Source organism: Leishmania panamensis, assembly GCF_000755165.1.
Source record: "Leishmania panamensis strain MHOM/PA/94/PSC-1 chromosome 9 sequence".
NCBI lineage: Eukaryota > Euglenozoa > Kinetoplastea > Trypanosomatida > Trypanosomatidae > Leishmania > Leishmania panamensis.
Genome location: NC_025888.1, coordinates 49,064 through 61,608, shown reverse-complemented (window position 1 = coordinate 61,608; position 12,545 = coordinate 49,064). Strand labels below are relative to the sequence as shown.

The following is a 12,545-nucleotide window of genomic DNA, read 5'->3' as shown; positions in this document are numbered from 1 at the left end:
TTTTTGGTGAGGTAGTGAATGTGCGGATGGTATAAAGCGGCGGATGGGAATGAAAATGGGATTGAGGAACGCGTGAGAGAGGAGATGGTGGGTAATCGTGTTGGCTGGTGTTGTTGGGTTGGGAGTGACGTGCGTGGATGTGGTGACTTGTAGGTGTGTCTTCCTGAAGCAGGGGGGGGGGACTGTGTAGGTTGTGTACCGTATGGCGCTGAAAAGTGTGGTATTCTTTTGGGGGAAAAGGGAGGTAGTGAGGGAGCAGCAGTGGTGTTGAGGTGCGGTGTTAGGAGTCGTGTGAGAGAAAAGAGAGGTATCGTCATGGGGGTACAGCGTGGTGGCCTGGCCAAGTGTTCGTCGCTTTATGGCGGTTGTTGTCGGGCCTCTTGCGGTGGAGCCAAAGTCAAGGAAGTGATGCTGCCGACTGGTTTGTCTCGCTTAGGGGGATTCTTGTTTCTTAGGAGAGTATAGCGAAGCACGATAGGCAGGGAAAGGAAGTTTGAGGTGAAAGTGGGCACTCGATATGTGTCCACCTGCACTACCATCTTCCACAGGCACCCCCCCCCTACACCCACCCACACACACGAAGGCGCGCTTTCGGTCCCTTTTCGTCGTTAACCGGAGCAGCCGACTACTCCTTGCGCTTCTCCTGGTAGCAGACGTGGTTAAAGTTTTGGGCGTGCTGGTGCTTGTGGAACTGCATGGGGCACTCCTTACCGTACCAGCAGTTTGGCCGCTTTGTCACTGACTCCGACAGCTCATGAGGGGCGATGTGACGGCGGTAGTCGAAGAGAAGCCTCGCAAACACCGTCGCCACACACCGCTGGCACACCGGCGAGTCTGCCTTAATAGCGCCGTTGATCAGCACCATGTCGGGGACCCACTCCCCAGCCTCCAGCTTGGTCAGTGCCGCCGACCACACGTCCTGGAGAAGAATACGGCGTGTGGCTAGGTAGGTAGAAAGAATGTCCTGCTCGATCGTGTTGCCGTTAAACGTCTGCGGCGGCAACACACTCACGGGTTTGTGCTCCTTGAAGGGCATGAATGGCATCACGTCGCTGCGCTCACAACCACCTGCACGGTAGAGGTGACAGAAGGCGAAGTTGCAAACATGACAGCGCTGCGGTCGACCACACAGCGGGCGAGCGGCGAAGCCGCAGGCACACGCTGAGCAGCGAAGGTGGGGGCCACCGATTGGGCACTGAAAGCCGTCGATGGGACTCGGTGTGCGGCACTCGGAGCATTGCGGTTCGGCGAGGGGCACGGCGTGTCCGAAGGTCAGCGCCGCGTGGCGCACCGCAAGAGCGGTGTCGCTTCCGCAGTCGTGGTGGAGTTGATGCTCGCTATCGTCGTCGTCATCGTCGCTGCGACTGCGCTTCCCAATACTCATGCCCGACAGAGGAATCGTGTCTGCGGCGTCCAGTTGGGCGAGTTCCTCTGACGTGCGGCGGCTGGCCAGGTCTGAGAGTAGAAAGTTCTCCGCACGGATCTGTAGGCGATGGGTGGGGTGAATGCCAGTGATGTTCTCGTGGCACTCGGGGCAGGTGTGTTGTTGTCCCTGCGCTATCCAGACGCTGATGCACCCAGCACAGAAGACGTGCATGCACGGCAGCACGGAGCACGGTCGGTGGAAAATTGATCGGCAAAGGGAGCATGTCAGCTCCTCGCTCATGCGGGCTTGCGTGGTCTCTTGCTTCAGGCGTTGAAATATAAACTTCACTTGGCCGTTGGCGGCCATGTCATTCACAACGACGCCGAGTGCCTGCTCGTCATCGCCGCTGTCTACTGGACGCGTCAGTTCCACTCGGTCACCATTCTGCAGCGCGACCCGCTCCCCCTTTGCGAGGCGCCTGCCGTTCAGGAATGTCCCGTTGGTCGACAAGTCGCGCAGCTCTACGCGTAGTGTCACCGGATCCACGATCAGTTCGCAGTGCCGCGCGGAGAGCTTGTCGCTGGTGTCAATGCGGTAGTCCTCGGCGATGTTCTTTCCCCGGCCAACGACGACATTTCCGCTGTCTTGGTGGAGGTCAAGCGTTGGAAGCGCTGCGTGGGTTGGCACAAGGCGTGCCACCAGTGGTTGCTGCAGGGGTGGGGCAGCGAGGTCGAACAGGTCGGCCGCGATGGACACCTCGTCGGCGAAGAAGCGCTGAACTGGGGTGTCCTTTCTCGCATGATGTGGGGACGCACACTCTGACATTGCAGGAGGTGCGTGGGCGAGAGGCGGACCGACGGCGCTGTGAGTCTCACGTGCCTGTCTGAGTGAAGGGGGTGAGAGCCGGCAGGTGAGGCGTGGGAGAAAAGTCCCGGAGAAGGGTCCGTGTCGAGGGTGCGAAGGCAGAACAAGCGGACACGCGGCGGGGAGGACGACACGGAGCACGACAGGGGATGAAACTCGGAGGAGTCAAGAGAGAAAGAGAGGGAGGATGACCGGCAGAAGGGTATGGGCGGCGTAGATGATGGTGACCCTGGTGGAGCTACTGTGAAGAGGGATGACTGTAAAAGGGTCCTTCTCGAGTGGCGTGGCCCAGAGCCGCCGGGGATATCGAGAGAGAACGAGGGGAGGTGCAGGGAAGGGGCACGCCTCAGCAAACAACGGCAACAGCACTGCTGACAGCACCGTCAGCGTTGCAGCGCGGAACTTTGAAAGAATACGAAGGAGCGAAACACGAGTGCAGGAGGATGAAAGACGAAAGGAGGCGGTGTACGTTGATGGGAGAAGAGCGTGCGGTATGTGGAGGCACGTACACACACGCAGGTGCATGGACGGTGGTGTGCAAAGCGGTATGAGGTGAGGAGAGGGCAAAAGAAGCGGGAGAGGTAGCAAAGGGTCTTTCAAGTCGATCGGAAGAAGGAGGGAGGAGTGTTTATTACGCGGGTGCACGAACTCGCGCTCACCGCCACTGCCCACAGCGGCTAGAAAAGAGCAGGGGCACTGCGTGTGGCGGGGGCAGTGGGCGGCGTTGATGCCCTTTTGTGGGTGAGCATCGCTGGTATGATCTGTGCAGGGCGCGCCCTGCATTTGCTTCGTGCCTCCGTTTGTGCGCCATGCGCGCCTGCAGAGTGTCCACACAGTGCCGCTCTCCCTCCACGCATGGGCGCTGGCACGCGTCTCTCTTTTCCCATCGGTTGTTTGTGTAGTTGCCCGTGTCGTTCACGACGCCGTCGAGAGGCGCTAGTGGCAAAAATAGTCAGCCCAACTGTACACGTGAAGTCATAATGGTCTACGCACCACAACAGGAGTGAAACAAACATGTACACGTGATGCAAAGGACGCGGGGGAGAGAGGGAGCGTTGAAGGAAGGAGGATAGAGGATCCATGAGGGGGGAGGGAGGGGGAAGCGGCAGGGTTGGGCTGCGTGGTAGCCGCAGACTCCTCCACACAAACACGTGCAGGCCTGTCGTAGTGGAGAACCGCAGCAGCAGCAGCAGCAGCAGTTGTGGTGGTAGTGGTGGTGGAATGCCACGCCTTGGCTTCCCTTTTCCTCGATCTTTACTCCGTCAAGCGCATTGTCACTTTGCGAGTAGAGAGGAGAGAGAGACGAAGGAGTGGGTGCGTGCGTGAGAGCTACAGGAGGTGGTGGCAAAGGCCACGTGAGTAATCTGCATACACACACACACACATACACACACACACCCGTACACAAGTACACACACACACAAGGAGAGGGAGAGGCTGAATAGGGGGAGGGGGCAACAGCACAAGCTTTTTAACGTGTCCATACGACCACGACCAAGTGAGCGGAGCACATGCATACACAGCAGCACCAACACGAGAGCAAGACAGATGAGGCTACTCCCACACACCCTCACCCCTTCTCCAACCCCTCAGCCCCCTCAACCGTTTCCTCCTTTCCCCAGCGCATCATGGCACAGGGCATACGGGGACGATGTGGGTATCTGTGTATGACCGAAAAACAAAAGGTAAACAAAGCGGCAGCGACAGCGGGGGGACGTGAACGTACAGTACGTCGAGGAGCGATGCCCATGTACAGACTGCTTGATACATGCGTGGGCAGATCGGTGTGCAGATATGTGAGGCCCTACCTACCTCTCTCCCTCAGCACCGCAGCTGCTGTGACAAGTGAGTTCGATACAACGCCCTCCCAGCCAAGCACGTACAACCAGAAAACGCGGTGCGCAGCTCTCGATATGTACGCCAAACTCACTCCTTTGCCAGCCTCAGTCACCACGCCCCACTCACGCACACACACACGCACACGCATATGTACATGAGCTCTATGCATGTTAGGGTAGTGCGCGCAGCGAGCGGGACTCCTCAGCGAGAAGCATTACCTACTACTACTGAGTCTGTCGCGTAGACCTGCATGTCTTCCATCTTTCCTCTCGACGATACTACCGGTGCAGGAGAGACTGACGTACCATCGGCAGTGTAGTTTGCACACGCCGTGCGGATGTCCCGCACAGACGGCTGGTGCTTCTCCGCTACCATGTCTCCACTGTCGCCACGCGGCTTCGCCACTGCACACTGCAGTCGGCGAACCCGCTGTGTGTGGAACTTGCGTGCTTCGTTGAGGTTCTCGATGCGGTTATCGAATTCGGCCAGTTGCTGTTCGGCATCAGCGAACATGTGGTGGAACGCCTGCAGCTGTCGAAGCATTTCCTCCACATCGTGCTTTTCCTTGAGAAGGGCTGTGTGCTCGGACTGGCCCGGTTCACTAGATTGCAGTGCAGCGTGAACTTGCGAGAGCCGCCGTATGAAACCCTCCTTGGCACTGTTCCACTTGGAGGCATCAGTTGTTTGAGCGGTTAGGAGGATGCGGCGGTACTCCAGCAGCTCTGCCAACTCCTTCTCCATTCGCTCTAGCTCTTGCAGCTCGAGGTTGATGGTTGACTGAGTCGCGTCGCCGTCGCGTGAGCTCTTCAACTTCACATTGATGTTGCGGTGGGGACCACCGATATGAAAGTGCAGCGGAGGCGATGTCATGTGGGGGTTCTTGCGAGCCTTGATGATGCGCGGCGGGGTGTCGCCGAGTGCAGGCGATGGGGGAGTAGCTCTGGAGGAGGACAGCGTCAGAGACGATGTTTTCTCAGGCGGCTGGTGAAGAGAGAGAGGCGAATGCATCCGCTGCTGGGGGGGCTGGGGCTCCACCTGCTGCTCCGCCAGCTGTTTGCGCACCTTCGCGATTGCCGTGTCTTTGCGGTCCATGCGTTGATGTAGTAGTGTCAGCTGTGAGGTTGACGACTGTAGCTGCTTCTGCAATTGCGCAACCTCCTGCTGGTGGGCAGCGTTGAGCTGCCACGATGCCTTCTGAGCCGTGCGCGCACGCAGCCGCTGCCGGTACACCTCCTCCCTCAGCTCTGTCACCTTCTCTCGCAGCTGGCGGGTGTTGTCGAGATCCTCCTGGCGCTCACGCATCTGCTGTGCAGCTTCCTTGACGCGGCGGCAGTAGTCCGCAGTTCTTGTCTCAGCGCGGCGGAGGCGCTCCTCGTAGGCGGCGCGAAGCTTCTCCTTTTCCTGCTCCTTCTGCTCACGTGCCATCTCGGACTTCTCCAACTTGGCCTCTGCCTTGCGCAGCTCTGCGCGCAGGTGCGTCTGGTTGATGAGGGTGCGCTGTAGCTCTCTCTCGTACTGCGCGAGTTGAGCAGAGACGTCATTGTTCTCCTGTAGCTGCGTAATTTGGTCTTCCTTGGCCACATTCTCCTTTCTGAGCTGCACCACGAAGGGGTCGTCGTCCGCGCTAGCAGTTGAGGTGGCGGCGAGGTCGTCAACATTGTAGTCTCCATCCATCACAAGGGCTGCCTCTAGTCGAACCGTGTCCCGCTTCTCCTTCAGTTGCGGGCAATGCACCATGTTCATCGTGAGGCCACTGCGGGGGCTCCGCACAAGAGCAGCCCGGTGCTCAGTGCCACTGTCAGCACTGGCCCCGATGGGCCTTTCTGAATTTGCCTGCAGGACATCTGCAATCGTCGCCTCCAACTGCGCAACTCGCGCCTCCAACGCCTTGCGCTTCTCCACTTCGATCATGGCGGTGTACTCCGCATTAAACACGTCGTTTTCGAGCCTCTGCGTCACCCTGCGCTCCGTCTGCAGGAGATCGCGCAGGTGCTCCACTTCTCGCACAAGGGCCGTCGAAGGTGACGGCAATGTTCCCACCTCAGGCGATCCAGCAGCGTTCCGCGGGCCCGCGCTAGCGGCGGCGGCGATCACTACGCGGCGCTGTGCGTCCTCCAGCTGTTCCCGCAGCACCTCAATTGTTTGCTTCGCATCCACGGGCGTATTCACTGACGCAATGGCCAAGTGCGGGTTGATCGGGATGCGCTTCGCGCGGTCTGCGTACTTGAGTGTGTTCAGCGTTTCCTCCAGCGACGATGCGAGCTGAGAGACGCAGGCGACAATTGCCGTACGAGCGTTTCCGCCCAGCATCGGCTGCAGCAGGCGTGTCAGCTTCGAGGATCGGTACGGCACGTAGGGTTTCTTCTCGCATAGTGCCACGATAACGTTGCCCAGAGCGAGCAGCCCACTGTTGATGTTGATGCCCTCTCGCATGCGCGTGGCTACAGTGCTGCTCGGCAGCAGACTCGCCTCGACCGGGGATGCTAGCCCACCAGGTCTGTCGGATGGGCCAGCAAGTCCGAGAGACTTCTTCAGGCGCTCGCTCCCAGCTAAATCAACAAAGCAGCAGCGCGAACACAAACCACGTCGCTGCAAAGTGAGCGTGACGACGCAGTGCGATCGCGAGCTTGTCGCATTCATTAGCGTCGAGGCTGTCTTCCGATTCCCAATGGCGCCGTCAATTAGTGTGAAGAGCTCTGCTTCACTGTGCACTTGCACCTCGGAGAGGCCTGCCACGTACACGCCGCCGTGCGGATCCTCGCGTAGGGCGAGGGAGCTGCTGGGGTACGGGGTAGTTGGCGCAGACGCGCGTCGGTGCGATGGCTTCCGCTCTTGGCGTGTGCCTAAGGCCTGACCAGAGGACCGTCTTGGGGCGGGAACAGCTACGGATTGTGAGACGGTGCCGCCCACCACCGACGCCGTCTGCGGCCTCGGGAGCTGCGACGTTGCTGCGGCGAGGAGGTCGCCGATGGACTCGTTGTACACCTCCAGGACGCTGAGTGTCACGGAGACGGTCGTGCTGACGTCTCCGCTGCTCTGCACCGTCTCCGCGTCCTCTGTGAGGCGGCAAAAGATTTCCTGCACGGTGTCGCTGAGCAGCGCTTCCATGGTGAACGTCTTTCCAGCGCCGGTTTGCCCATAGGCGATCGTGGACGCGTGAAAGCCGCTCAAGAAGAAGTCCGCCAGCGGCTGCCCCAGTGCGACGTAGACGTCGTCAGACGAGGCCGTCTCGTCAAAGACGTGGTCAAAGGCGAAGAGACATCCGGCGCCAACGGAGACTTGGTTTGCCGACACCACCACGCAGCTGGGCTCATCCTCATGCGGCAGAAACGGGCGCACTCGCAGAGCCACCGTAATGCGCTCCCCCATACTGTAGTCCCTGAGGTGGTGGGGGAGGTCCGTGTAGCGAGCGCTACAAGTGTTGAAGGGTCCTTTCCCTACGTTGTCTATGTGCGTTGTTTCTTGGTTACGTGTGTGTGGTTGGCTTGCGTGTCTGCACATCTGCTGGTCCACATGCGACAGGAGGCGCCACTCGACGTATGCAGTCCCCACACCGAACCTTTCACTGAGTATGAGTGGGAGGGGGACAGGGTAAATCAAAAGGCAATCATGAAGGGGATGGGAGACGTGGCGGGAAAACGGCACGAAGATAGGTGGGCAGGAGGAGGGGTGAGGGAATAATTTCCTCCGCTATATGGCACATACGCGGTACTGTTCGTGTCGGCCTGTGCCCATGCGTATGTCCGGTATTATTTACAGCCTTCACATGCTCAGTGTGATGTGCCTTGTACGTTGGCTGTTGCTCTTCTTCTCGTTCCTTGTGTGTGGGTGCACGCGTGTGCCTGTCTGCCGGTGGGAAGCGTGGAGAGGCAAAGAGGACAACGAGTAAACGACACACAGAAGCGCGCACCCCCTGTGGCCCTTTCCTCAGTGCCGCACCACCCTCCTTCCCTTGTCCCACCGTCAGACGCATTCTATACTATCTAAGCACGGCCACTCAGCCGTATCTAGGAAAAGAAACAGAGACACAGAGGAACAACAACGAAGACGTAGAGCGAACTCAGTGGCGTATTGGCCAACCAGCGGTGGCAGCGAGGAGAGGGAGGAGTGGGAGGCAGCAGGATAGTATGGGCTTGCTCTGCTGCCCGTACCCAAACACTCCTCGCTCACCCTCGGCGCACAACTCCCAAAGGAAAAAGAACACTGGAACACCCCATGCAGTCAGCACTTACAGCGCAAAGGACCGCGCGCGCGGCCCTGCCGCAGTCGACGAAACAGGTTGGTAGCGGAGCGGCTTACGCCACGAGAGGGGCGCGGGGGTGCAATGGGCGCCATCCTCGTCGACAGCAGCCTCTGGGCAGCCGGGGGCCGTCGTTTGGCGCCACTGATACGGCCCTCTGCGCGGGATGTCGGTCGTGTGCGGGAAAAGGACGCCTGGCGGCTGCCGCATTACGTTGGCCGGCGATGAGTCTGCCGAAGGCACGTCCTGTTGCGACACTCGCGAGAACGAAGACGCGGTCAAAGAGGTGCTCGCTGGCGGACGGATCCAGTGTTGCTCAAATGACTCCTCCTCTTCCCCCTCACCCTCTGCCTCAGAGGCGATCCTGCGCGAAGCACTCGCTATTCTCTGCTGCGAAGACTGGCTGACACCGTGATAGGGCGGCAAGCACCTAGGAGACACACATAAGGTTTTGGGCACCGGCGCTCGTGCGTATTGCGGTCGCCACCACTGCTCCGCTTCCTCTCGCTGCCGCCGTGCCTCCGCCTGCCGCTCCAGGAACGCTTCCACACCCCACGCCGGTTTGGCGTCACTGCGGGGCAGCGGGAAGACGGGATCGATGTGAGGCTGAAAGGAGCACTCCTCGACTGTACTCTCGTTGAGCTCAGCGCGCAGGTCGGCGAGGCGACGGTTACGTTGCTGAGCCCACAGCGCTGTTCGTGCTTCGATGGGCATCGCCACGTAGCCGGCACGCCGCTGGGGCGGTCGTCCAGCCTTGGGTCGGAAGGTGCACTCTGCAGCCTCCTGCCGCCGCCGCTGTTCCTGTAACGTCAGCACCTCCTCCTCCCTCCGCTTCTCCGCCTTGCGCCACAGTAGCTCCCGCGCCTCCTTGGTGCTGCGAGCCACACCGCTCGCCTTCAGGGCCGACACCCGCTGGCGCCATAGCTCCTCTGATACGGGGCTCACAGATGGGGTGAAGGTCGGCGTTGTCTGCTCCTCAACCTCTCGCGCCGTCAAAGCCTTCTTGAAGGCCCTTTTCTCATGTGTCACGACGACACTGGTGCTACCCGGGCACAGGCGGCTAGCCGGACTGTAACCCAGTGCACTCGGTTGGCCATCCAGCGCCAGTTGGCGACGCCGCTCCTCCACTATGCGGCGTGACGCATGGCTAATCTCCGGCTGTCTGCTGAAGACGCTCGGCTGCGCCGACTTCCGGTACTTGGGCGTGCGGCGCGTGTTGCGGAAAAGTCGCTCGCACGGATCTGTGCCCGCCTCGCCCTCCTCTTCGTAGTACTGTCGTGACAGCTTCACCGACTGAGCAGAGAGCTTCGGCTGGAAGGTGCAGTGGAGGGCATCCTCCTCGTCGTAAAGGCGATGATGCGGCGCCAAGTGGCCGCGACTGCCGTGGCGCTCATATAGGCGACTCACCACATCCTCCTCAAGCTCGATGCGCGAGGCGTAGGCCGAGATGGACGGAGAGAAGCGTCTTGCTGAGGTGGTGCTTCCCCTGGAGGAGGCGGGGTACGTTTTCTCGAATGCAGCTCGACGGCGCTGTCGCCGTGCCTCAGCCTCGGCAGTCAGGGACACCTCAACCAAAACACGGCCACGCTCGGCTCTCGCCTTCTCCTCTGCGTACGCCGTGATGTGCGGCGTGGCGGACACCTTGCTGAGCTCGTTGCGTGTCGCCTCCACCTGTGCCCGGGCTTGGCGGGCGCGACGCTGCTCTCCCCATCGTATGAGAGCCACCGTTACGTCACTCCCGCTTCGACGAGACCGCGTCGCGCGTGCCGTGACGGCTGGAGAGAATGAGCAGTCCTGCGCCTCGGCCGCTGCGCGCCGCTTCGCCTCTTCTTGTGCCTCTTCTTCCAGTAGTGCAAGTTTCTTTTGGTGAAGCTCGTGCAGGCGCGCGCCGATGGACGACGACTGCCGCTCCAGAGAAGTCTTGCCCATCCGCTGAGCGTACGAAGATACTTTAGGCTTGAACGGCGCACGCTGGGCATCTCGCACTGCCTGTTCCTGCCGGAGGAGTTCTACATGCTCGCGGTAGCGCCGTCCCGCCAGCTGAAGGTACTCGACGACCTCGCTGACATGCTGCTGCTGCTGCTGTACCGCCGCCATACAGGCGTCCAATGGTGAACGCTGTTAGATGAGTAGTTCCACAAAATCCACAACACCAGGCAGTGGGACCGCGTAGTTGTGTGTGTGTGTGTGGGTGACGAATACACTGGCCTGTGGGGAGATGGCCAGAGACCACTTCTTCTCAGTCGAGGACCCCCTCCCCACAGAAAGAGAGAGCGATCCAGAGGTGGATACTGCTGCTTAATAAAAGTGTTGGTGAGTCCGCAGCCCTTTGTTCCCAGCATGTGCGGACACACCTCCACAGGCACAGACACAGTGATCGGCGGAGGAGGAGATGACGGTGGAGGGGAGGGAGACGGGACGAATTACGCATGTGCACGAAAGCTCACCAGGGACAGACAGAGACTCAGAGTGAAGGGGAGCGGGGCTTCATGTGTGTCGTACGCAGCGATGACATAGAGTCGAGTCTGACGAGGAGGTATGAGAGAGGGGTGGAGGTGTTTGAAGAAGGCGACGGCACTTCTGTTCACACTGCGCCGCTGCTTCCCCTCCTCTGTTTCACAGACACCCCGCGGCGTCACCGTCGCCGCGGTCGCAGTTGGCATGTTTTCTTAGGAGTACACTGAGTTGTGTGCAACGTGTATTATGAGATCCACACACATACACACGCAGACACACAGCGACGGCAGTACCTGTGCTAGGTGTGCTGCATGAGGAATGCTTGTGAACCAGCGTGTGAGTGAGTCTGTGATCCTGTAGACTGCTGAGGTGCACCGAGGCATCGGAGAAAGGCAAGGGAGGGAGTCACTGGAGGGGGGAGGGCGAAGGAGGAGAATACCCACGAGCACGCACACGAGTACCTGCCCGGTGACGTGCCCCTCGCCCACCACGCCCTCACCGCTCTCGCACAATGTCATTCTCCATCTCCTTGCGCAACTCACGCTTCCGCGCCTGTGCCGCCTCGAGGGCGTCCAGGGTCTGAATAATAGGGATGGCGAGTGTGCGGTAGCGTTCCTCGGCCCGGTTTACACCAATGCGGCACGTATAGTAGATTTCGTAGAGAAGGAAGCATATGGTGATGAAGAGCAAGTACACCAGAACGTCAGCGATTGCGTTGCGGCTGCGCAGCTGCAGGCGCAGCGACTGGAGGCTCCACGCATAGTAGCGGCGTGTCAAACCCTGGCGCGCACGCCTCCCCACGCGCCACCACGGAGTTTGCTGGGCCATAGCGTCCACTGTGGTCAGCCCACGATGCAGACGCAGAAGCCGCAGTCCGTATGTTAAGCTGTCGCTCAGCGAGTTAACCGTGAGGCAGCGCTGCATCATGCTGCCCTCCTCGCCCGCCTTGAGTAAACGCCGGTACAGGCTACGCATCGCTGCCTCCCCGGACTGCTCAATCGCTTCAGCACCAGCGACTAAGGGCCGCCCGTTTACCGATGCACTTGAGGACGCGGAGGATGAGGTAGCGGCGGCTGCGGCCGCCGTGAAAGCGCGCCGGCAGCAGCACATTACTAGAGGTGCCATAGGAGACAGAGTTAGATGGGAAAAAGAGGAAGGCTGACAGACCGCACAACCGATTTACACGTGAACAGTATCGTCGTTCTGCATCAAGCCACCGCTGCCCGTCTCCTCTTTTCTATTGGAGAACACCGTAGATCGTCTGGTATTGTTGGCTCGGTGGTGATGGCGGCGGAGTACCGTGACGAGTCCGTCCCCACTGCACCGAGAGCGAGGAGAGGCGGAAAGAGAAAGGCGAGGAAAGAAGCAAAGGGAGGGAGGGAGGAAGGAGGCATGTGTGTGCGCATGCAAGGCAAGAAGAACGAAGGACAACGTCTTTGAGCGATGCGATATGCGACGGGGGAGGGAATCACCTTTTCTACACGATGGCCGGCAAACGCCCACCCACACACTCCGTCTCCTGCCTCACGTGCTGTCCCACACACACGCACGGAGACGGAGAGAGATGAGGAAGATGGAGGGAGAGCGGGGGGGGGAGGGGAGCCCACTGCCAACGTAAGCGCCCTTGCCAGACTTTTTGTGTGTGGGGTGCGTGGCTGTGCGCGCGTCTTTGTGGGCGTTTGAGAGCATCAGCACGCAGAGATGGTGAGAGGCCATTTTAGAAAGGCGGAGGGAGAGGAAGAGGGAGAGGCGTAGAGTGTGAGGCCATAGGGGCGGACA

General features: G+C 60.1%; 4 protein-coding genes across 4 annotated transcripts; all 4 read right to left on the bottom strand.

Moving 5' to 3' along the window:
• Positions 1–625: 625 nt before the first annotated feature.
• LPMP_090160 (hypothetical protein) lies at positions 626–2,191 on the bottom strand (the record flags this gene model as incomplete). Its single annotated transcript, XM_010705952.1, has 1 exon — positions 626–2,191. The coding sequence occupies one exon, from the start codon at positions 2,189–2,191 to the stop codon at positions 626–628; it is 1,566 nt and encodes a 521-aa protein (XP_010704254.1).
• Positions 2,192–4,270: 2,079 nt separating this feature from the next.
• LPMP_090150 (kinesin, putative) lies at positions 4,271–7,570 on the bottom strand (the record flags this gene model as incomplete). Its single annotated transcript, XM_010705951.1, has 1 exon — positions 4,271–7,570. One exon carries the CDS (start codon positions 7,568–7,570, stop codon positions 4,271–4,273), a length of 3,300 nt encoding a protein of 1,099 aa, XP_010704253.1.
• Positions 7,571–8,297: 727 nt separating this feature from the next.
• On the bottom strand, positions 8,298–10,406 carry LPMP_090140 (hypothetical protein; the record flags this gene model as incomplete). Its single annotated transcript, XM_010705950.1, has 1 exon — positions 8,298–10,406. One exon carries the CDS (start codon positions 10,404–10,406, stop codon positions 8,298–8,300), a length of 2,109 nt encoding a protein of 702 aa, XP_010704252.1.
• Positions 10,407–11,261: 855 nt separating this feature from the next.
• On the bottom strand, positions 11,262–11,741 carry LPMP_090130 (hypothetical protein; the record flags this gene model as incomplete). The annotated part of the gene is made up of 1 exon (XM_010705949.1): positions 11,262–11,741. One exon carries the CDS (start codon positions 11,739–11,741, stop codon positions 11,262–11,264), a length of 480 nt encoding a protein of 159 aa, XP_010704251.1.
• Between the last annotated feature and the right edge of the window lie 804 nt (positions 11,742–12,545).